The sequence below is a fragment of the Macaca nemestrina genome, chromosome 1, assembly GCF_043159975.1.
Source record: "Macaca nemestrina isolate mMacNem1 chromosome 1, mMacNem.hap1, whole genome shotgun sequence".
Classification (NCBI taxonomy): domain Eukaryota; kingdom Metazoa; phylum Chordata; class Mammalia; order Primates; family Cercopithecidae; genus Macaca; species Macaca nemestrina.
The window spans coordinates 210275637-210300201 of record NC_092125.1 but is presented as its reverse complement, the minus strand read 5'-3'; the positions used below and the strand labels follow the sequence as shown (position 1 = coordinate 210300201).

Sequence of the window (24565 nt, the reverse complement as noted above, 5' to 3'; positions counted from 1 at the left end):
GGAGACAGAGCGAGACTCCGTCTCAAAAAAAAAAAAAAAAAAAAAAAAAAAAAAAAAAGTTTATAAATGGAGCAATGGGAAAAGAAAAAACTTGGATGCTTTTCTTACCTGCCCCAGGGTAGTCCTAGAAATCAGTGAGAATTCCCATTTGTCGTCAGAGATTCCTGCAACATAGAAGTGCAAGAGAGGAGACAATAAGCAGAGGCACAAGGCATTACTCCCAAATCACAGCTAAGCCACCATGCAACCCTGGCCGGCTCCTTCCAAACCCAGCTCCCTTAGCAACTGCAGTTTCCTGTCCAACCAGACGGGGGCGCTGAGCTGACAGTCTTGCTGCTGGCAAGAGTGACAGCCTCTGTGAAAGCACAGTAGATGCTCGTCCACTTGTCGAGGAGCATGCTGAATTCTTATCACTTTTGTACCATCGTAAAGTCACAAAGCCATAAGTCGAACCATCATGAACTGGGGATTATCCGCAGTCCCTCCTTATCTGTGGGGGACATGTTCCAAGACCCCCAGGGGATGACTGACTAGTACTGAACCCTATATATACAGTACTATGTTTTTTTCTATACATACATATCTATGATTATGTTTAATTTATAAATTAGGCATGATAAGAGATTAACAACTAATAATAAAATAGAACAATTATAGCAATATGATGTAATACAGTTATCACGCACTGTGGTCATAACTTTTGCAGTTTCATGTGTGGCAGCAAAACTAGCAGGTATTTTTTTTCCTTCTTCATAATTTCACAGATAGAAGATTCGTTCTTACCACAGATGTTAGCGACCTCAGCATACTTTCTTTTTTCTTTCCTTATTAAGTTGAGAACTTTTACCTTTTTCATTTAAAGAAAGAATTTTATGGCTTCTCTTTGGCATATCCAAATTGCTAGCATCACTACTCTTGCACTTTGGGGCCATTATTAAGTCAAATAAGGGTGACTTGAACACAAGCTTTGCATACCATGGCAGTCGATCCGATAATGAACAGGGCACTTACTAAGTGACTAATGAACAGGGAGTGTATACAGCATGGAGATGCAAGACAAAGGGACGATTCAGGTCACCCAGGTGGACAGAGCGGGACAGCACAAGACTTCATCACGCTACTCAGAACAGCGTGCAATTTAAAACTTACAGATAGTTTATTTCTGAAATTGTCCATTTAATATTTTTGGACAGTGGTTTGACTGCATGTAACTGAAACCACAGAAAGCAAAACTGAGTCAGGGGGCGGGGGAGGGGGACGGTTACAGTAATAGCCTTTCCCTGTGGACCAGATGTTATACCACTTTCATGTGTTATTTCACATTAGTGTCATAACACTCCACAACACAGGAACTCTTATTATTCCCATTTTATGTAAGACAAATCTGAGGCCTAGAAAAAAAACAAATAAGAAAAAAGAAAAAAAATCTGAGACCTAGAGAGGTTAAGCAATTTGCCTAGCAGGCCAAACCTAATATTTGCAGGACAGGGGCAAGAATACAGCTGAATGCATACTTAAAAAGTTACAAATGATCCTAATGAACTATTAAATAAAAGACAATTTATTCTGCTATGTTGATAAATAAACCTTCACAATGACTTGGAAGACTACATTCACATTTTTGGGCCTCTCAGAGTGCTGTACTAGAAGGTGGTGGGAGGCAGAGAACAGAACCCCAGCCCTGCCCCCTTCTCTTCATATCTCTAAATCTGTTTGCCTGGCAGGGCCTTGTGTCCTTGCAGGCAGAGGTCCTAACCTGCATGCTCACACTCTGTTCCTGGGGTTCTAAACTGAAAAGTTCCCTCAGGTATCCAGCACAATGAATGGCAAAAGAGCTACATCAAAGCACAACAAAAATCATCACATTCTAGAATACCAAGAGAAGATCTCAAACGCTTCCAGAAAACAGGGTTGGGGTGGGGGAAAAACCCATACAAAGAATCAGGAGTCAGAACAGCACTGTATTTATCAAAGTCAGAAAAAAACCAGAGCAATATCTTCACAATTATGAAAGAATTCTATCCACAGCCAAACTACTAATTAAACCAGTAGAATAAAGTCATTTTCAGTGCCATTTAACATGTATGGCAGCACGGTAGCCAGCCACTAAGGTGGCCCTTAATGATTTCTACCTCCTGGTATCTGCACTGTAACAAAGTTTGCGTGCACACTGAATATGGCTGACCTGTGAAACCATGGGATGTTGCAATTGACAATACGGGACTTCTGAGGCTAGGTCGTAAAAGACATTGGTGGTTTCTATGTTGCTCCTAGATCACTTGCCCTGCTGAAAACCAGCTGCTGTATCATGAGGACACTCAAACAGTACTATGGAGAGGTCCATGTGGTAAGGAACTGGGGCCTCCTGCCAACAGCTTGCACAAACTTGCCAGCCGGGGCTCCTCCAGCCCTGGCCAAGCCTTCACATGATTTCAGTCTCATGAGAGACCCCAAACCAGAACCACCCAGCTAGGACGCTCTCAAATTCCTAACTCACAGAAACTGTGAGATGATAAATGTTAACTGTTGTTTTGAGGAGAGAGGCTACTTCTCTTACTGTCTCTGAAGACAAAGAAGAAGTAAAAGCTGAAAAACAACAGGAATGAAGTCAGTGGCAAGACCAACTGGACGCCACTGACCAGGCCTGAGGTTAAAGATACCCGCCCCCGCCCCGCCCCTGCCACTGTAACCACATGTGTTACCTATAGATCACTTGCTCAATCTATCACAACCCTTTCATGTGGACCCCCTTAGAGTTGTAAGCCCTTAAAAGGGCCAGGAACTTCTTCTTTGGAGAGTTTGGTTCTCGAGACGCAAGTCTGCCGACGCTCCTGGCCAAGTAAAGTCTCTTCCTTCTTTAACCCGGTATCTGAGAGGTTTTGTCTGCAGCTTGTCCTGCTACAGTTTTAAGCCATTAAGTTTGGGAATAATTTGTTACACAACAAAAGACAACTAATACAGACCTATTGGGAGGGGAGGAGCCACAGTATTTTATAGTTCTTCTAATCAAGAGGTGAAGTCTACAGTCTAGCTCTCTACTCTAGAATTTGGATTTGGCTGACGGGTCATTATAGAAAGATTACAGAAGTAAAGCTTAAAAAGCGCTTGTGCAGGCAGGGCGCGGTGGCTCATGCCTATAATCCCAGCACTTTGGGAGGTCGAGGTGGGCGGATCACCTGAGGTCAGGAGTTTGAGACCAGCCTGCCCAACATGGTGAAACCCCGTCTCTACTAAAATTACAAAAATTAGCCAGGCATAGTGGCAGGCACCTATAATCCCAGCTATTTGGAAGGCTGAGGCAGGAGAATTGCTTGAACCTGGAAGGCGGAGATTGCAGTGAGCTGAGATTATTGCACTGCACTCCAGACTGGGTGAGAGTGAGACTCCATCTCAAAAAAAAAAAAAAAAAATGCTTGTGCATTGAGTCTTGCCCTCTCTTGCTCCTGAGAACTCTGCAATTATCACCATATAATTTAGCTAGGCTTGTCTGCTGAAGACACGTGGTCCCATCATCCCAGCTATCAGCCAGCATCAAGCAGACGAGAGTGAGACCATCCCAAACTTTCCAGCCCAAGCTGAACTGGCTCAGAAAAGCTAATCCACAGGATGATGAGAATTAATCAATGTTTGTTTTTTAAAGCTATCAAAGTTTTCGGGTAATTTGTTACACAGCATAAGCTAATTGATACAGCATATTTACTTTGTGTGCACCTCCTGCCTCAACCTCCCCACCCTAACCAGGAAACTATTGATGTGTTACAAGAACACTACAGGATGTGTTCAAAGCCTGGTTACCTCCTAACTTTACCTGGTCTCGGGCAAGTTAATTTACCTCTTTCAGCCTCAGTTTTCCTCATCTTCAAATTGGAGATAACAGTAGGTAATAGCACCTAGCTTTTTTTTTTTTTTTTTTTTTTGAGATGGAGTTACGCTCTGTCGCTCAGGCTGGAGTACAGTGGTGCGACCTCGGCTCACTGCAACCTCTGCCTCCTGGGTTCAAGCGATTCTCCTGCCTCAGCCTCCCAAGTAGCTGGGATTACAGGCACGTGCTACGACACCTGGTTAATTTTTGTATTTTTAGTAGAGACGGGGTTTCACCATGTTGGCCAGGCTGGTCTCAAACTCCTGACCTCAAGTGATCTACCCGCCTCGGCCTCCCAGAGTGTTACAGGTGTGAGCCACCATGCCTGGCTGTACCTAGCTCTTAAAGTTCATGTGACAATTAATTGAGATGAACTACATAATGTGCTTAGCACACAGTACTCACATAAATCATTAATGAAGGTAACAGGAAAAAAGTCAAAATGAGTAGATCTCCTGGGTAAGGCCTGGGTTGGTCCTTCAATAGGATAGTCTTGGCCGGGCGCAGTGGCTCAAGCCTGTAATCCCAGCACTTTGGGAGGCCGAGACGGGCGGATCACGAGATCAGGAGATCGAGACCATCCTGGCTAACACGGTGAAACCCCGTCTCTACTAAAAAATACAAAAAACTAGCCAGGCGAGGTGGCGGGCACCTGTAGTCCCAGCTACTCGGGAGGCTGAGGCAGGAGAATGGCGTAAACCCGGGAGGCGGAGCTTGCAGTAAGCTGAGATGCACTCCAGCCTGGGCAACAGAGCGAGACTCTGTTTCAAAAAAAAAAAAAAAAAAAGGACAGTTTTTCCAAAGAAAGGCTACCAAGAGTATCAGTCAAGTAAACATTTATTATGTTTGCCACATTCCAGGTCCCTTACCTGAAACTGACCTAAAAGCAGGAATAATTCATGGCACTGAGCTATTTTGAACCAGAACCAAGCTTGCTTATTGCACAAGTAACTAAAGTAGGACATCAAAATATTTTTGTTTTTATTTTTTTGAGACAGTCTTGCTCTGTCACCCAGGCTGGAGTGCAGTGGCATGATGACAGCTCACTGCAGCCTCACCCTCCCAGGCTCAGGAGATCCTTCCACTTCAGCCTCCCAAATAGGTGGAACCACAGGCATGAGCCACCATGTCGGGCTAATATTTTTTATTATTTTTGTAAAGATGGGGTCTCCCTCTGTTGCCCAGGCTAGTCTCAAACTCCTGGGCTCAAGTGATCCTCCCACCTTGGCCTCCCAAAAGTGCTGAGATTACAGGCATGAGGCAATGCACATGGCCCAAAAAATATTTCTGAATAGAACTTGAAAATATGGATATTTTGGTCTATACTTCACCAGCCCCACTGAGCACTCCAGAGCCAGGTGTGAAGGGAAGAGAGTAGCCAGGGTATCCCATAACTCTTTCTGTATCCTGTCTTTTCCCCACCAGGGAGTAGGAAAACATTCTATCCTGAAAACAAGATTATTTCACCTCTAAACAGTGTTTTTTAAATTATTTTTATCTCAACCCACAATATGAAAAACACATCATATTGTGCCTGAATACAAACTCAAAACTGAAACAAAAGTTTCATCAATTGAGACTTGAAATGTGTGATACATTTTTTTGGTTTTTTTTTTTTGTATTTTTTTTTTTAAACGTTGATCACAATTTTCTATAAACGGATTTTAAAACCTATTGACAGGCCAACACCAGCTGTTTGAAAAAAAAATACTCTGAAGTATCACATGGGGGAGGAATCCCTTCACTTCACAGGGGTAAACTGGGTCTCAGAGAGATCAAGTCAGTTGCTCAAGGCCACGCAGCTAGTAAGTGGCTGTGGTTGGATCTGACCGTAATAACCATTGGGTACTGAATGCCTATCATGTGTCAGCCATTTGCTGAGTTCTTTTTTCTTTTTGAGACGGAGTCTTGCTCTGTCGCCAGGCTGGAGTGCAGTGGCGGGATCTCGGCTCAACTGCAACCTCTGCCTCCCGGGTTCAAGCGATTCTGCTGCTTCAGCCTCCCGAGTAGCTGGGACTACAGGCTCGCGCCACCACGCCTGGCTAATTTTTGTATTTTTAGTAGAGACGGGGTTTCCCCATGTTGGCTAGGATGGTCTCCATCTCTTGACCTCGTGATCCGCCCGCCTCGGCCTCCCAAAGTGCTGGGATTACAGGCGTGAGCCACCGCGACCGGCCTGCTGAGTTCTTTAATTGCATTATTTCATTTAATACTCACTGTGATCCTATGAAACAGATACTATTCTTTCCACCTTACAGACGAGGAAACGGAGTCTCAGAATAGGGGAAATGACTTAAGGTGTCACAACGGCCAGTAGCAGACCCAGGACTAGTCTCTAGGTCTGGCCGTGCACAAAGCCCCGTGCTCTCAAGCTGTAACCCGGCTATCAAGAAAGTGGTTATGCAAGTGGGCCTGTGAGCTCTCAAACGCCTAAGCGTGCGCATGTGAGACAGCGATAAGCTCGCGTTCTTCGTCTCCAGGGCCTTATCATTCCTCACGCTTTCCTCCATCAGCTCGCAAAGAAACGTGGTGACCAAGGAAGAGAGCACAGGCTCCAGCCTCGTTGGGGGAGGAGAATTCGAATCTCAGCCTATGAGTTTACTCAGCACACCCGTTTAATCTCTCGGTCCTTCAGTTTCCACACCTGGGAAGCTGGGACAGCAGCAGCATACAGCTCCAGGAACGGAGTCTACACGAACCCTGGCACCCGGGAGGCGCGAGTCCATCGTCAGTTCCGCCCGACTCCGCCCCCGCCTTCTCCCTGGGCGCATGCGCCGCGCAGCGGCGCCTTTTACGACGCGGCGGGCGCGGCGCGCTTGGCGGCCGGAGCTAAGCGGCGCTGAGCTAGTCTGAGCAGAGCCGGGCGAGTGCGGCGGCGGGGCCTAGAGGACGCGCAGGTGGTGGTGTCGACATGTCGCACGGTCACAGCCACGGCGGGGGCGGCTGCCGCTGCGCCGCCGAACGGGAGGAGCCGCCCGAGCAGCGCGGCCTGGCCTATGGCCTGTACCTGCGCATCGACCTGGAGCGGCTGCAGTGCCTTAACGAGAGCCGCGAGGGCAGCGGCCGCGGCGTCTTCAAGCCGTGGGAGGAGCGGACCGACCGCTCCAAGGTGGGCCGCCTGGGGCTTGGGGCGGGCGGGGCGGGGTGCGCGTTTGGCCTCGGGCCGTCGGTCTACTCATTCCTGATGTTAAAAATAACGACAGCCTGGTTGCCAAGCGCTTTTCCGTGCCTGTCTCCTGCCAGCTCTTTGGGAGGCGAGCAGCGTTGAGTCTCCCCATTTTGCATATAGGGAAACTGAGGCCGAGAGGGAACGGGGACGGTTTTGTCAAGCTACGCAGCCTAACGCTCTTCCAGGGCTGTGTGGGTTAGAGAGGATGGCCGTGAGGGCCGTTGGACCAGTGCTAATGGCTGCCTCATCATATTACCTGGTGAAGAAGAGCCTAGGGAGATGAAAGGTGTTTCCCATATAAAGCAAAGGTTCTTTATATTGTGGGGTCGCAGACCCCCTTGCTATCTATTTGAAAACAATGGACCTTCTCCTCAGAAAAATGCACGTAAGCACCTGCCTTTCAGTGCACACTTCAGAAGGCTCTTCGACCCTGGAAATTCATTCATGGGCTTTTTATTAAGCACCTTCCACTTGGATGACCTGTGGCTGTTAGGACACTGGATAAGACTGATTAGCTTCAAGTTAATAAGTCTTGGAAAACCAAGGGAGAGTGACTATTCCCATTGCACCCCAGTTGTAGAACAGGGTGGGAGATGCCTGAAATTGTAGGCTCTCAGCAAATATTTGTTGCTTTCTCCTCCCCCCTCCCCATCCCCTCCAGTTTGTTGAAAGTGATGCAGATGAAGAGCTTCTGTTTAATATTCCGTAAGTATCTCCTTGGTGCCTACCTCCAGCTAAATAAGCTGTACCCAGTTGCCTCCTCAGATGGATTCATTCACTGGTGTCAAGAGCACACATTTGCTTCTCGAAATGGGATAAATTAATTTAGTGGGTTTGAGGAGGAAGGCATCATAGCTTTCTTGGTGCAGACTGGAAACAGATGTAGTTGTTGAACAATAACTGAGAAATTGAGGTAAATTTCTTAGAATTGTAGAATGCTAGAGGTGGACAGGATCTTAGAAATTATCTAGTACAAGTTGACAGATGAGTAAACTGAAGCCCATACAGGGGAAGGGTCTTGCCCAGGGTCACACAACTAAACAGGTATTCAAACCCAGGTTGACAACCTTCTCTTTTGCATTCTGGCAGATTTACGGGCAATGTCAAGCTCAAAGGCATCATTATAATGGGAGAGGACGATGACTCACACCCCTCTGAGATGAGACTGTAAGTGGCAAAAGCTTAGGCCCTCAAGGAGCTCCTCTGGTAACATTTTATTCCAGAATAGTATCATTTTTCTTCTTACCAGGTTTAATATTTCCCCTTTTAAAATATCTTGGCCCTGTTCTCATTCTGCATTGGACTACACATATTTCTTCCTGAATTAATGACTTTCTTAGATTAAGCATCTTTAGGCCCAACAGCTTGTCTCATATTTCAAAGTGCATACTATGATACGATTCATTCAGAGAGCGTTGTGTAAATGTCATTTGTTGATGACTTTGCAGTTTTCTTAATAACTAGCTGCAGATCTCATGTGATCTTTATGGATTCTATTCTTGGGGTTAGCTTCAACATTTTTCCTTGCTGTTTCATACAGTAATGATCTTATGTGTTTCGTTGACTTGGAATTACTCCATTTGAGTTTGTGTGGCATTTAGTTAGCAAAGTTGTGTATACTTCTTGCAACACTGAATCTTTTGCCAACAGAGTTAGTACCCTTTTTGACAACTTACCTTATTCCAGAACAGCCTTCCTAAAAGAAAGGGAAAACTGCTTTTTGAGTGCTGGGGAAACATACAAGAAGAACTTTACATTTAAAAAGTTCAGGCCGGGTGCAGTAACTTTTCCCACAAAACCAATAAAAGATGACATATAGGTCGGGCACGGTGACTCACACCTGTAATCCCAGCACTTTGGGAGGCTGAGTTGGGCAGATCACCTGAGGTTCAAGACCAGCCTGGCCAACCTGGTGAAACCCCGTCTCTACTAAAAATAAAAAAATTAGGCCGGGCGCGGTGGCTCAAGCCTGTAATCCCAGCACTTTGGGAGGCCGAGACAGGTGGATCACGAGGTCAGGAGATCGAGACTATCCTGGCTAACACGGTGAAACCCCGTCTCTACTAAAAAATACAAAAAACTAGCCGGGCGAGGTGGCGGGCGCCTGTAGTCCCAGCTACTCGGGAGGCTGAGGCAGGAGAATGGCGTGAACCCGGGAGGCGGAGCTTGCAGTGAGCTGAGATCCGGCCACTGCACTCCAGCCTGGGTGACAGAGCGAGACTCCGTCTCAAAAAAAAAAAATTAGCCGGGCCTGGTGGTGCACACCTGTAATCCCAGCTACTAGGGAGGGTGAGGCAGGAGAATTGCTTGAACCTGGGAGGCAGAGGTTGCAGCGAACTGAGATCTCTCCATTGCACTCCAGCCTGGATGACAGAATGAGACCCCATCGCAAAAGTAGTAATAAAAACAAATAAATAAAAACTTAAAATCCTAGAGGCTGGGCATAGTGGCTCACGCCTGTAATCCCAGCACTTTGGGAGGCTGAGACGGGTGGATCACAAGGTCAGAAGTTCAAGACCAGCCTGGCCAGGTTGCTGAAACCCCATCTCTACTAAAAATACAAAAATTAGCTGGGCGTGGTGGCACATGCCTGTAATCCCAGCTACTCAGGAGGCTGAGGCAGGAGAATCGCTTGAACCCAGGTGGCAGAGGTTGCAGTGAGCCAAGATCGCCCCACTGTACTCCAGTCTGGGTGACAGCAAGACTCCATTTCAAAAAAAAAAAAAATTCAAATCCCAGCACTTTGGGAGGCTGAGGCAGGCGGATCACTTGAGGCCAGGAGTTCAAGATCAGCCTGGTCAACATGGTGAAACCCTGTCTCTACTAAAAATACAAAAATTAGCTGGGCGCGGTGGCACAGGCCTGTAATCCTAGCTACTAGAGAGGCTAAAGCATGAAAATCATTTGAACCAGGGAGGTACAGGTTGCAGTGAGCCAAGATTGCACCACTGCACTCCAGCCTGGACAACAGAGTGAAACTCTATCTCAAAAAAAAAAAAAAAAAAAATTCATCTGAAAAATTGATTAAAGGACTTTAGAGAGATTTAAGATATATTGTAGTTGAGTATTAGAAACATGAATTTGGAAGCAAATACATGTGTTTAATCATTTTAAGGAAATAATACCTTTGATGCTTTTGGAGACTCATTTACTTGGAAGATGATGGACTGACCTGAGAATATTAGACATCCATGCTGCATTGTGATTTAGAGTGTGGGGTCTGGAGTAAACTGGGTTCAAATAATGGCTGTACCACTTGCTACCTTCATGACTTTGAGACCTTATCTTCTATGCCTGGATTTTCTCATATCTAACATGGGAATGGTAACAGTGCATACATTAACTATAAGATTGTGGAGAGGCTTAAATGAGATAAAACATGTAAAGAGCTTAGGTTAGGTCTGGAACACAGTAAGTGCCTGATTTTGGGTGAACAGGTACAAATCATAGCGCTCAGTTCTAAGCACACTACATGTATTATACTTTATCAAATGTAAGATGTCATTGATTGTAAAATGTACCATTATATTATATACAGTTAATACAGAAAAAAATGCTATTTAACTCTGACATGCCGTGGACACATCCAGAAAAGTTAGATTGAGAGTATTAAATCAGGGAAGTTTGAACACAGATGAGGTGTTATGTGTTACTAAAGAATTACCATTCAGCCAGGCGCAGTGGCTCACGCCTATAATCCCAGCACTTTGGGAAGCCACGATAGGCAGATCACCTGAGGTCAGGAGTTCAAAACCAGCCTGGCCAACATGGTGAAACCCTGTCTCTACTAAAAACACAAAAATTAGCCGGACATGGTGGCAGGCGCCTGTAATTCCAGCTACTCGTGAGGCTGAGGCAAGAGAATCACTTGAACCCAGGAGGCAGAGGTTGCAGTGAGCTGAGATCACGCTACTGCACTCCAGCATGTGCAACAGGGCAAGACTCTGTCTCAAAAGGAAAAAAAAAAACTTACCATTGTGCCTCAATCCTAGCACTTTGGGGAGGCCGAGGCCAAAGGATCACTTGAGCCTAGGAATTAAAGGTTATGGTGAATTAAGATCATAAGATCTTATATTGTACCCCAGCCTGGGCAACAGAACAAGGCTTAAAAATATATTATTTATTTATATATTTTGAGATAGGGCCTCACTTTGTCACCTAGGCTGGAGTGCAGTGGTGCAATCATAGCTCACTGCAGCCTCTACCTCCTCAGCTCAAGCAATCCTCTCACCGCAGCCTCCCAGGCAGCTGGGAATACAGACATGTGCCAACATGCCCAGCTAATTTATGTATTTTTTTGCAGAAATGGGGTTTTGCCATGTTGCCCAGGCTGGTCTTGAACTCCTGGGATCAAGCAGTCTGCCCACCTCAGCCTCCCAGTGTGCTGAGATTATAGGAGTGAGCCACTGCACCCAGCCTAAAAAAAAATTAAAAAGAATTGCTGTTAATTTTGTTATCTGTTGATGTTGTCAATTATTGTAAAATGGTATTACATATATTTTGTTTGTTTGGAGACAGAGTTTCTGTCGCCCAGATTGGAGTGCAGTGGTGTCATCTCGGCTCACTGTAAGCTCTGCCTCCTGGGTTCACGCCATTCTCCCACCTCAGCCTCCTGAGTAGCTGGGATTACAGGCGCCGGCCACCACGCCTGGCTAATTTTTTGTATTTTTTAGTAGAGACGGGGTTTCACGATGTTAGCCAGGATGGTCTTGATCTCCTGACCTCGTGATCTGCCCACCTCAGCCTCCCAAAGTGCTGGGAATTACAGGCATGAGCCATGGCGCCCAGCCACATATATGTATTTTTTTAAAGCCCCCGTCCTTCCCTCCTCCCCACCTTTTTTTTTTTTTTTTTTTTGAGACAGAGTCTCGCTCTGTCACCCAGGCTGGAGTGCGGTGGCCGGATCTCAGCTCACTGCAAGATCCGCCTCCCGGGTTCACGCCATTCTCCTGCCTCAGCCTCCCGAGTAGCTGGGACTACAGGCACCCGCCACCTCGCCCGGCTAGTTTTTTGTATTTTTTAGTAGAGACGGGGTTTCACCGTGTTAGCCAGGATGGTCTCGATCTCCTGACCTCGTGATCCACCCGTCTCGGCCTCCCAAAGTGCTGGGATTACAGGCGTGAGCCACCGTGCCCGGACTTTTTTTTTTTTTTTTAAGATGAAGTCTCACTTCTGCCCAGGCTAGAGTGCAGTGGTGCAATCTTGGCTCACTGCAACCTCCGCCTCCCAGGTTCAAGTGATTCTTCTGCCTCAGCCTCCCAAGGAGCTGGGATTACAGATGCCTGCCACCAAACCCGGCTAATTTTTGTATTTTTTATAGAGATGGGGTTTCGCCATGTTGGCCAGGCTGGTCTTGAGAACTCCTGGCCTCAAGGGAACCACCGTGCCTGGCCTGAAAGCCCTTTTTAACGGTATATATTATATATATTTATTATTATTTTTATTTTTATTTATTTATTTTTTTTTTTTTGAGACGGAGTCTCGCGCTGTCGCCCGGGCTGGAGTGCAGTGGCCAGATCTCAGCTCACTGCAAGCTCCGCCTCCCGGCCTATTATTATTTTTTTAAGACAGAGTTATGGCCGGGCGCGGTGGCTCAAGCCTGTAATCCCAGCACTTTGGGAGGCCGAGACGGGCGGATCACGAGGTCAGGAGATCGAGACCATCCTGGCTAACCCGGTGAAACCCCGTCTCTAGTAAAAAAAAATACAAAAAAAAATAGCCGGGCGAGGTGGTGAGCGTCTGTAGTCCCAGCTACTCGGGAGGCTGAGGCAGGAGAATGGCGTAAACCCGGGAGGTGGAGCTTGCAGTGAGCCGAGATCCGGCCACTGCACTCCAGGCTGGGCGACAGAGTGAGACTCTGTCTCAAAAAAAAAAAAAAAAAAAAAACTACAAAAAACTAACCGGGCGAGGTGGCGGGCGCCTGTAGTCCCAGCTACTCGGGAGGCTGAGGCAGGAGAATGGCGTGAACCCGGGAGGCGGAGCTTGCAGTGAGCTGAGATCCGGCCACTGCACTCCAGCCTGGGCGACAGAGCGAGACTCCATCTCAAAAAAAAAAAAAAAAAAAAAAGACAGAGTTCTGCTCTGTTGCCTAGGTTGGAGTGCAGTAGCCCAATCTTGGCTCACTGCAACTTCAGCCTCTTGGGGTCAAACGATTCTCTTGCCTCAGCCTCCTGAATAGCTGGGATTACAGGCACATACCACCATGCCTGGCTAATTTTTTTTTTTAGTTTTAGTATCGACAGGGTTTCGCTGTGTTGACCAGGCAGCTCTCGAACTCCTGACCTCAAGTGATGCAGCTGCCTCCGCCTCCCAAGGTGCTGGGATTACAGGCATGAGCCACCGCGCCTGGCCCATACTGGAATATTTATAGATGAAATGGTGTGTCTGGGATTGCTTTAAAATATTGAGCTTAAACAAAATCGGGCTGATATAGGCAAAATCTACAAAATGTTGATCACTGAAGATGAGTGAAAAGTATGTGGAGATTCATTATGTTATCTCTGCTTTTATGTAAGTTTGACCTTTTCCATAGTAAAGTGTGTTTAATATATGCATTACTTAGAATTGATACAATTTCATCTCCATACCAACTGTGTGGAATATGTACTATTATTATTCCCATTTTACAGATGAGGAAACAGAGGTTAAATCAGGTGCCCAAATTTACTCAGCTGGTAAGTGACAGAGCCAGGCTTGAATCCCAGAAAGTCTAGCTCTAGATTTTAACTACAGTGCTATACTGCTTCTCATTATGCCGCTTATAAATGTTCACTATTATTATTATTCTGTGGTGCATCATTCTTAGAAACACTTTGAAGTAACCATTTGCTTTCTTTTTTTTTTTTTTTTTTTTTTTTTTTGAGACGGAGTCTCGCTCTGTCGCCCAGGCTGGAGTGCAGTAGTGGCCAGATCTCAGCTCACTGCAAGCTCCGCCTCCCGGGTTCCCGCCATTCTCCTGCCTCAGCCTCCCGAGTAGCTGGGACCACAGGCGCCGCCACCTCGCCAGGCTAATTTTTTGTGTTTTTAGTAGAGACGGGGTTTCGCCGTGTTAGCCAGGATGGTCTCGATCTCCTGACCTTGTGATCCGCCCGTCTCGGCCTCCCAAAGTGCTGGGATTACAGGCTTGAGCCACCGCGCCCGGCCACCATTTGCTTTCTTAAATTACATGATTATGCTCCAACTAATATCGAGGCCTCTTCTGTGTGGGTGTGTTAATAAAACACCCTGGAATTGGTGGGGACATGTGGCTTAGTCTTTGGGAATTTGTGGGTTATAGAGACAGCTACTTTTTAGATTACTCTTTGAAAAACATTTTCTTCTCTAGCAGTTTACTTTTTATTTATTTTGAGACGGAGTCTCACTGTCATCCTGGCTGTAGTGCAGTGGTGTGATCTCGGCTCACTGCACCCTCTCTAGCAGTTTAGATGTGAGATTGCAGTCTTTTGTGCTCTTTCAAAATGGAAATCCCCATGTTATAAATTTTTTAAGAACTGTAAGGTGACTGAGTGTATGGCGTAATTTTTGGACACAAAATGATTGAGCATTGGGTTACCTGATCTTTTATCTCTTAACTGTAATATGTTTCTGCCAAAGTATGTATTTTTCCCATGAGTAAGCTGTTTTATTTAATAACATCCTCAGTTTGGTCTGAATGTGCTGAGTTGTTTATTTTCTCCATGCATTTGCTGCATGTGACCTAGTTTGAGCCGTCTCTTTGTGTATTGCTTCTCATGTGATATTAACCCACTCAAAGATGCCATGGGGTTATGTTGCAGATCTCAGCTCTTTTTTTGTTGGATTAAAGATATTTGTAGGCTGGGCACAGTGGCTCATGCCTGTAATTCCAGCACTTTGGGAGACCGATGTGGGCAGATCACCTGAGGTTGGGAGTTAGAGACCAGCATTGCCAACATGGCGAAACCGTGTCTTTACTAAAAGTACCAAAATTAGCTGGGCGTCGTGACGTACACCTGTAGTCGCAGCTACTCAGGAGGCTGAGGCATGAGAATCACTTGAACCTGGGAGGTGGAGGTTGCAGTGAGCTGAGATTGCACCATTGCACTCCAGCCTAGGTGACACAGTGAGACTCTGTCTTAAAAAAAAAAAAAAAAAAAAATATTTGGAGATACTTGTATAAAATGTTATTTCTAAAATTTGACTCCCAAATTCAGTCTCCTATTGATAGAACCAAAACCATTTAAGCAGTCAGTAGAAAGTTTTGAAAACCTGAAACATGTGATAATGCACATTTCTTGACTTTTCTTTCCTTTCCTTTCTCAGGTACAAGAATATTCCACAGATGTCCTTTGATGATACAGAAAGGGAGCCAGATCAGACCTTTAGTCTGAATCGGGATCTTACAGGAGAATTAGAGTATGCTACAAAGTAAGCACTGGGCCTGTCTTCCATTCTCTGTGGCTTCTTATAGGGCTTGCCATTTGTTTGTGGCCAGTCTCCTGCTCTCTTAGCATTGGAAATGAGTTAAAACAGTGGGGGAGACTGGATCTTCGGCTTGGTCAATTTTTGGCAGAGATTTCAGTGCAAGCCACAGACTTGTTAACTTGTAAGCAATTGGCAGATCTGAATGAACTCCTAGGGTGGTTTTAGGAAAGATGTATCTCCCAGTTTAGGTTAACACTAAATGTGCTTTAGAATCCCTGCTGGGTTATGCAGCATTTCTCATTCCTGTTCCTTGAGGGCAGGAGCAGTGTTTATCCCTACTGTCTTGGACAGGATCTGGCAGGTGCTCAGTAAATGGTCATTGAATTAATTGCCTGTCCAAAGGAGAAGGAAGGACTCAGGAGCTCTGACTTTGCCTGGCTTTTACAAGCTGGAGCTGAATTATTGTTTTACATGGTGGTGAGATACTCATTGAACTATAATTCATACCTTCTTTCCCTATTCCTGTCATCCCCTAGAATTTCTCGTTTTTCAAATGTGTATCATCTCTCAATTCATATTTCAAAAAACTTTGGAGCAGATACGACAAAGGTCTTTTATATTGGCCTGAGAGGAGAGTGGACTGAGGTAAGATGGGGTTGGAAAGGTTGTGCCCTCATGTCTACATATCTACACACTGTGGTGATGGGAGCGGAAGGGAAAAAAGCAAGTGTCACAATTACCCTCAGTTTGTTATTTTTCTTGGTTTTATCAGTATGAACTTTTCGTCTCATTTGACAAACTACAGGTATTTTTAAGGGGGTTGAAACTGTTATTCAACCCCCTTAAATATATTTTATATATATATATATATATCTTTTTTTTTTTAATATATCTTGGCTTATTGCGACCTCTGCCTCCTGGGTTCAAGTGATTCTCCTGCCTCAGCCCCCACCCCCCGTGTAGCTGGGATTACAGGTGCCTGCTGCCACGCCTGGCTAATTTTTTTGTATTTTTAGTAGAGATGGGGTTTCGCCATGTTGGCCAGGCTGGTCTCGAACTCCTGACCTCAGGTGATCTGCCTGTCTCAGCCTCCCAAAGTGTTGGGATTACAGGCGTGAGCCTCCATGCCCAGCCTGAAATTGTCATTTATATTCACAGTTTTCTCCTTTCAAATGCTTTCATTGAGTATTTTTGATAATCTTTTCTATTCATGCACCAGGGATAAGATAATATGATAGACAGGTTCCTGTTCGCATGGTACCCCCATTATAGTAGAGAGACTGAATCTTCAGAGTTACAAGGTGAATCATTGATAATGATCTTTGTAGCTTTCTGAAGTTAAAAAGTATCAAAATTGGGAGATATTAGATGATGACTTCTAAGTATTAAAATCAGGCGATATTAAATGATGACCCCTAGAAATGAACCTGAATAAGGACTACTGCAATGTGTGTGGTGTGGGAAAGGACAGTTCTTCTAATGGCTGGCTGACCCAGCCTTAATTTTCTTGCAGCTTCGCCGACACGAGGTGACCATCTGCAATTACGAAGCATCTGCCAACCCAGCAGACCATAGGGTCCATCAGGTTACCCCACAGACACACTTTATTTCCTAAGGGCTGGCCAAGGCTCCCATAGAGGTGCTGTGTCAGTGAAGATGTACGACTACCTGTTGGGAAGGACAAAGGGATGAGGCTCCACAGAGAGTTGGCTGCCACAGCCTCTGCCAAGCTTTGTCTTTGGGGCTTGCTGCAGAAACCTGGACTATGGAAGATACGACACCACTGGGAGGGTTGTGTAGGTGCCAGGGGACCATCGTTGTTCTCTAGGGCGCTGTGGAAATTGGGTCTTGGGCTGGGTAGCATCTGGCAGTCATGGATAACGTTTGCTTTTCCAGTCAATGTGGCCATGTGATTCCAAGTGTCATGTTGCTTTGTGGCAGGATTGTTGTGTGACTTGTTTTTTGTTTTGTTTTGTTTTGTTTTTTTAAAGGAAACTTTGTGGGTTATAGAAAACTTTCTGACGCCTCAGGATTGTGTTAATAGTAGCCATCAGGAGGGTCTCCAATTAAAACACTTGTTCCTGCTTGCTCCTTTCCCCTCTCATTGTTCAGCATTCTTGTCAAGTTGCCCAGCTTGGAGTTGTCTGTCACGCACATGTGTCCTGTGGTTATAGCTAGAAGATCAGGAGTCTCCTGCTGATGCGTGATAGCTTAAGCTTGGGGAGAAGGTCTTTTCCACTGCCTAGCTAAGCAGTCTGGGGAGAGCATGGGGATCATTTCTGTGTGTGTGGGTAATCTGGTCGGTAAGATTGAGACTTAGTTAAGATTTCCCTTGGAACTTCCTTAATGTTTATTAGCTTCTAACTAGTGTTGTAAGTCCAATGCCAGAATTTGGAGATCTGAGTTCTTCTTTTCATGGCTTTTATTCACTGTGACTAATAAGCTTCCTAATAAATCCTTGCCAGACTTAATGTTTGTATTTTCTTTTGAGTTCTTGATAGCAGTGATGCAACTTTCATGTCATGGGGAACTGTACTGAACTTTGAAATTTTTTGTTGTTGTTTTGGACTAGGTAGATTATAGGAAGTGCCACAATTAAATCAAGACTGGATCAGTTTTTCCAGGAAAGGTCAAGCTTAATTTTGTACAGTAGACCAAAAACACTCCTACACCCATATATAGTAAAGAAGAAGGTGGGGTTGAAAACCTGTATTTCACAAAAATTAGCTGGGCATGGTGGTGTGCACCTGTAGTCCCAGCCACTTGGGAGGCTGAGGTGGGAGGATCACTAGAGCCCAGGAGGTCAAGGCTACAGTAAGCCATGATTGTGCCACTGCACCCCAGCCTGAGGTGACAGAGTGAGACCTTGTCTCAAAACAACAACAACAACAAAAACCCTATATTTCATTTTGCACAAGGGAAGTAATTTGTAGAATGACATTTACAAAAATGAGGGAGAACCGATTCTGGAGCTTATCAGAAGAAATGAGGGTGAAGAAAGTAATTGAGCAGCTCATGTGGTCTGCCAGTGGACCAAAGACTTTGGACTTAAAACTCAGTTTAGCAATTGAAGAGAATGTAAGTATCTAAAAACGGGATTTGATATGGTCAGTATTCTTTCCTTTGCAGAAAACAGGAACAGGTGATAAAGGGAATTAGTGTTGAATCTGATCCTTTTGGGAGAATTCGTCTGAGGGATTGGCCCATGCTGCTGTTTGGAGGATATAGCCACTGTTTCTCCAGCCTGTCCTAGGAAAACTCTGCCACCACCAAACCTTGTTGGCCCTCAAAATTTCTAAAATGCAGCCTGAAATAAATCAGAATACAAATGCTGTTCTTGAAAAGCACGAAGGGTCCTATTCACTCAGCCACAGCCTCTTTATTTCAATTGGATCATTTTTTGGAGTTAAAAGAAGGGCTATGTTTAAATTTGGAGTAGGGGGAAAAATAAAGTTAGAAATCTTAGAGCAGACGAGCCCTTCACTAATTCCACTAATTAAAGCATTAATCACAGCTCCTGGGACTGAACCTCTGAATTTGAAGCTTCACTGAAGAATTTGTTGTAAGTGTCATGGTGTCTCAGGTGATTGAGGTTGCAGGAGGAACTGTTCATTCTTCCATAAGTGGGGACATTACCCTCCTTTTTCTTTTGACATTCAGTCCCGAGTCCTTGGCTTGTGGTGGTCCCCTAGGCCCAAAGTTTTCTGCCCTGAATCCTGGTATTGTAGGCTCCCTGACCTGTTGAGTACTTAGGACCAAATTGCCTCTGGGCCTGGGGGAAGTGCTTCGTTGAGCTTTCAACTTTGTACTGTTTTCTTTCTGTTCAAAGAAAACACTAGTATAGGTTAAGCTGGCAGAGTGAGTCCTAAGTGACTGAGGGGCAAGTGTGACTCATTTCCTATTTGCAGATCCCCACACATTCTCAGGGACATGCTGCTTCAACTCAGTTTGCCTCCCTTCTGACTTTTATGTGGTCCCTGATACCTATTTCCACTTCAGCTTGAAGGCAGCGTTTTGTGCACTGTCTGCATGACATTGCTTGTGAAGGGCAGCGCTAACACTGCCAGTGCCTGTCCAGCTCTTCTGATACGGCTTTTGTATTTTTCCTAGGTCCTTTTTTGCGTGATTAACGCATCATGCTGTGATTTTACTGTATAAAGCATGTTCACACAACCTCATTTAAACCTACCAACAAAGCCGTGAAGGAGGCAAGGTGGTTATTTTATATCTCAGGAAGCAGATCCAGAGAGGCAGAATTTCAATGGAATCCCGAGGTCGCTGTTTACTTGCTTCCTTGAACCTCAGTTTCCCCATCTTTAAGGCTGGAGAACTAGATCTGTAAGCTCTGTTCAGTTCGGAGTGTGTCATTGCATTCATGATCCTGGAATAGGGCATGAAAGCCAGTGGCAGACACCCGAGACCTTAAGAAGTGTGTCCCATAGGGATGGCAAGGTGGTAAAGTTTATGCGAACAATAGTGTGAGGGATGCCTCTCCTTCCGGTCAGCCCTCCTCCAGGAGGCGCATGGGTGGTGGTAGCAAGTGGGAGTCTTGGGTGCCCTTTCTCGATTCTACAAGGTGGGAGCGGGAGAGAACCCAGCGACTGCACGACTGAATGACAGGGAGTGGCCCCACTGCCTCCAACATGGCAGCCTCTATCCAGCGAAGCCGGGTCCCCGCTTCCGGGTTCCGTACTGCCGGCCAGGCTACTTCCGGCAGCGCGATGGCTGGGTTCCCGGGACTCGAACGGAAGTTCCGGCGGGGGCGGCCGAGGGGGAAGAGTGTGTGTCTGCGGGAGAAAGAGGAGAATTGCCCAAGCGGCCTCGGAAGCCCCAGGGAGTGGAGGTAGCCAGCCGGCGGCTGCGGAGGAAGGGCATATGGGGGAGGTCGGCCTTGGGAGGGTCCCGGAGAGCGGGGAGGGGGACCGCGATAGGGGAGGATGGGGGTGGGGAGTGAGGTGCGAAGGCGCTGTCCAGTCTTGGGGACTTCGGGAGTGGAGTGGGGCTAGGCAACGGGGTGTCTGGGTATAATGGGACAGACTTCGGGGTCGAAAGTAGAAGAGCCCATTGTGGGGCGGGGGCTTCCCCAGAGTCAAAGGTGCAAAGCCCCATTGTGGGCAGGTGCGAGTCCCGGGTCGGGGTAGAAAATGTTACTGGGGAGGGTGACCCTTGGTCAGAACAGAAGTTCCCATTGTGGAGAGCAGGAGATCCTGGGTCAGGGTGGAAGTTCTCAAGGTGTAGAAGGAGACAGATTGGGCCCCAAGGAGGGAGCCTGGGCGGGAGGTGCAAGTCCCCACGGTGGAGAAGGAAGGGAATCGCAGCTCAGGGCGGGAGGTGCGTTCCCCAGTGGGAAGAGGAGCCCCGGGTCACAGGTGAATGATCCCATTGTGGGGAGCTGCCCTCAGGGGCCAGAGATGGAAGGTGAGGCCAGTTGGGAGGGGTGGGCAGGCACTTGGAGGCAGGTAGTGGAAGCTTCCGGCGAGTTTGGAGGACGCCGGCGAGTTTGGAGGATGGGGAGGGGCCAGCCAGCCTGACATTCTTTTGTGTGTTTGGGAGTCCCAGAGCGTGGTCAAGCCGGGGCTCGTTTGCAGTCAGTGGCAGCAGCAGCAGGTAGCTCCGTTTAGGGGGGCGTGGAGCACCAGTTTGGGGTTGGGTGGAGTTCTTAACGCTATCTGGGGACATGGGCAGCCCCCCTGGGGGTCTGGGAATGGATGGGCCAGAAACTGCTGTGAAGGCTGGATGCGGGCTGGGTCAGGGGAGGTTGAGATGGGGGTTGGAGGCGGCACTGAGTAGGGGATGGAAGCTCCTTTCCCTGGCATTTTTCTCTGTATTTCCCATAGGGCCGGGAGCTGGGGAGGCAGGGACCCAGGGATGATTGGAGAGGAGGGGGAAGGCACTGACCCCTGAGGAGTTAGAGGGGGAATGAAGCAGGCGTGCCGCTGCCTCCCCTCTGCCCCCTGCCCTACAGTCCCTGTGCCCTGCCTCTGCCTGTCTCCAGCAAGCTCAGATCCTGTGGTTGGGCCAGAACCAGAGACACATGTTCTGGGCCACTAGGGTGGCTGCCTTTGCCTTTCAACCCTGGAACTGAGGCAGACTTCCTTCCCCTGTGCCCTGGGACTTCTTGCCTATTTGTGCCCAAGACAGAACCTGGGTGCTGTGTGGGGCTGATGGCCTGGTGGCCTCTTGGGCCAGGAGTGTGTCCTGTGTCTGGTTTTGCTCTTGACCGCCACCCCTAATGTGTGCAGGCCCCCGCCGTGGAGCCGTGTGGTGTATGTGTGGTAACACCATGTCTGTGCCCCTGCTCACCGATGCTGCCACTGTGTCTGGAGCTGAGCGGGAAACGGCCGCGGTAAGGGTCCCCTTTCACGCATGGCCAGACACTGTGGGAGCAGCTGGAGGACCAGCTGGAGGGGGTGTGGGAAAAATGGAGGTGGCAATGATGAGCAGGGAGTATCCTGAGGCCAGGAAGCTCAGGGTAGTAACCTGTTTGCTACCTGGGTTCCTCCAGATCCTTGGGGGTGGGGGAGGGGTGGGCAGAAGTTGGAGAACCTAGAGGGAACCTTCCTGTCTCCCCATTTCCATCCTTTTCTAGGTTATTTTTTTACATGGACTTGGAGACACAGGGTAAGTGACTGAGGAGGGGTGCTTCTTAAGGAGGGGGCCTGGGCCCAGCAGCGGACTGGAGAGGCCTGTACGTCCGTCCCCTTCTCTTTCTACCACATCAGAGCCTTTTCTCCCGTCCCTCCTACAGGCACAGCTGGGCTGACGCCCTCTCCACCATCCGACTCCCTCACGTCAAGTACATCTGTCCCCATGCGTGAGTGTCACCCCAGCAAGGGAGGGGCTGAGGCTGGGGATCATCTGGGGGTGGTCCTGGCATCCCAGGCCTGTTCTCTCCTGTCAGCTGCATCCTGGGGCTTGGGCTCAGGGCAGTCAAAAGTGGCATTTTCAGCCTTAGCTCCTGTGGAGCCCCCAGGAGTGGGGTCCAGCACCAACCCCCAGCTCTAGGGCCTCCTAGACCTGAGCTCTCCTAGAACCCACACCTCCCTTTGCCCCTTCCCCAAGTACTCACTGACTAGCTGGGACCCCGGCACACCAAGCGCTGGGCTCTGCTTCTCCATCGCTGGTGCTTTGCTCCAACCACAGCCTCCAGCCCCACGTGGCAGGTTGCCTGGCAACACCTTAAACACAGGCCCTGCCTGCTGGGAGGGCCCCCAGGGGCGGCGCGGCCCCACTCTGGGCTGTGGGCTGTGGCCTCGTCATTCCTCCTGAGCATGCTGGGCCCTCTGGCTGTCTCCCCAGGCCTAGGATCCCTGTGACCCTCAACATGAAGATGGTGATGCCTTCCTGGTGAGTCTGGGAGCAGGGCTAGGCAGGGGGACGAGGACACTTGGGCTGAGGGAGCTACAGGAGGCTGGCCGGCTGGGGTTTTCTATAGCTGCCTGTGCCTCTACTCCCCAGGTTTGACCTGATGGGACTGAGTCCAGATGCCCCAGAGGACGAGGCTGGCATCAAGAAGGCAGCAGAGAACAGTAAGACCCCAGCCCCTCCTCTGCCTCCTCCTTCCCCTGCCCCCCAGGAAAGCTCTGGGCGGTTCCTCAGCCTGGCTCCGTTCTTGGGCCCCTTGGCAGCTTCCCCCCACCTACTCATGCCCCCTCCCCCCAGTCAAGGCCTTGATTGAGCATGAAATGAAGAACGGGATTCCTGCCAATCGAATCGTCCTGGGAGGCTTTTCACAGGTGAGGGGAGAGGGGTAGGGGTGTGGGGGGTAGGGGTGGCAGGTGAGTGAGTTGTGCCGTCATGATTCCTCTCTTCTCCCTCCAGGGCGGGGCCCTCTCCCTCTACACGGCCCTCACTTGCCCCCACCCTCTGGCTGGCATCGTGGCATTGAGCTGTTGGCTGCCTCTGCACCGGGCCTTCCCCCAGGTGAATGTCCCCACTGACCCCCCCACCCTTTGGGTCTGCATCCTTGTGGCTTGGGGACTGCTGCAGCACTAGCTTTGCCCTGAGTCCTATCCGGCCCCCAGGCAGCTAATGGCAGTGCCAAGGACCTGGCCATCCTCCAGTGCCATGGGGAGCTGGACCCCATGGTGCCTGTACGGTTTGGGGCCCTGACGGCTGAGAAGCTCCGGTCTGTTGTCACACCTGCCAGGGTCCAGTTCAAGACATACCCGGGTGTCATGCACAGCTCCTGTCCTCAGGTCAGTGGGGGACCATTTCCCACTCCCACTTCTCTGCCTCCAGCCAGGAACCTCTCGTGATCCCCTCTTAATCCCCTCAGGAGATGGCAGCTGTTAAGGAATTTCTTGAGAAGCTGCTGCCTCCTGTCTAACTAGTCGCTGGCCCCAGTGCGGTGCCCCAGCTCATGGGGGACTCAGCAAGCAAGCCTGGCACCATCTTGGATCTGAGCCGGTCGAGCCCCTATCCCCACCGTTCCTGACCTGTCCTTCTCCCACAGGCCTCTGGGGCAGGTGGCAAGGCCTGGCCTGGCCTTCCTTCCTGGCCTCAGCCACCTGGCTCTGTCTGCAGCAGGGGCAGGCTGCTTTCTTATCCCATTTCCCTGGAGGCGGGCCCCCCTGGCAGCAGTATTGGAGGGGCTACAGGCAGCTGGAGAAAGGGGCCCAGCCGCTGACCCACTCACTCAGGACCTCACTCACTAGCCCCGCTTTGGGCCCCCTCCTGTGACCTCAGGGTTTGGCCCATGGGGCCCTCCCAGGCCCCTGCCCCAACTGATTCTGCCCAGATAATCGTGTGTCTCCTGCCTCCACTCAGCTGCTTCTCAGTCATGAATGTGGCCATGGCCCCCGGGTCCCCTTGCTGCTGTGGGCTCCCTGTCCCTGGGCAGGAGTGCTGGTGAGGAGGTGGAGCCTTTTGAGGGGGGCCTTCCCTCAGCTGTTTCCCCACACTGGGGGGCTGGGCCCTGCCTCCCGGTTACCCTCCTTCCCTGCAGGCCTGGAGCCTGTAGGGCTGGACTGAGGTTCAGGTCTCCCCTCAGCTGTCTCACCCCTACTTTGTCCCCACTCTAGAGCAGGGAGGCAGTGGGGGAGGAGTTGTGTCTCGTCTTCTGTCTCCATGTGGTTTTTGGGTGTTTTTCTTGTGTCCTGGATTCCGATAAAATTAAAGAAATTGCTTCCTCAGTGCTCAGGCCTGGCTGA

General features: G+C 48.5%; 2 protein-coding genes and 1 long non-coding RNA gene across 5 annotated transcripts in view; 2 read left to right on the top strand and 1 right to left on the bottom strand.

Moving 5' to 3' along the window:
* The window catches only part of LOC139363834 (uncharacterized), a 35050-nt gene extending 28446 nt beyond the window's left edge, over positions 1-6604 (bottom strand). Inside the window, exons 1-2 of one of the 2 annotated variants that reach the window (XR_011624882.1) lie at positions 6080-6604; positions 109-164 (exon numbers count right to left, since the gene is read on the bottom strand). This is a non-coding gene — a long non-coding RNA (uncharacterized lncRNA). The remainder of the gene's footprint in view (positions 1-108; positions 165-6079) is intronic. The other variant, XR_011624883.1, reaches the window with a different exon arrangement.
* Positions 6605-6673: 69 nt separating this feature from the next.
* LOC105494431 (PITH domain containing 1) lies at positions 6674-19103 on the top strand. 2 transcript variants are annotated; one of them, XM_011762827.2, is made up of 6 exons: positions 6674-6971; positions 7693-7736; positions 8121-8198; positions 15312-15416; positions 15950-16058; positions 18543-19103. In XM_011762827.2, exons 1-6 carry the CDS (start codon positions 6774-6776, stop codon positions 18570-18572), a joined length of 564 nt encoding a protein of 187 aa, XP_011761129.1. In that variant the 5' UTR covers positions 6674-6773; the 3' UTR covers positions 18573-19103. The 2 variants fall into 2 exon arrangements, with proteins under 2 accessions (XP_011761129.1, XP_011761128.1); XM_011762826.2 differs by lacking the exon at positions 18543-19103 and adding an exon at positions 16927-17884 and having other exon boundaries at positions 6683-6971.
* Positions 19104-20124: 1021 nt separating this feature from the next.
* Positions 20125-24550, top strand: LOC105494430 (lysophospholipase 2). The gene is made up of 10 exons (XM_011762825.2): positions 20125-20256; positions 21656-21759; positions 22003-22034; positions 22162-22227; positions 22713-22760; positions 22872-22942; positions 23076-23149; positions 23235-23336; positions 23438-23611; positions 23692-24550. The coding sequence occupies exons 2-10, from the start codon at positions 21682-21684 to the stop codon at positions 23740-23742; spliced, it is 696 nt and encodes a 231-aa protein (XP_011761127.1). The 5' UTR covers positions 20125-20256; positions 21656-21681; the 3' UTR covers positions 23743-24550.
* The last annotated feature ends 15 nt before the right edge of the window (positions 24551-24565 follow it).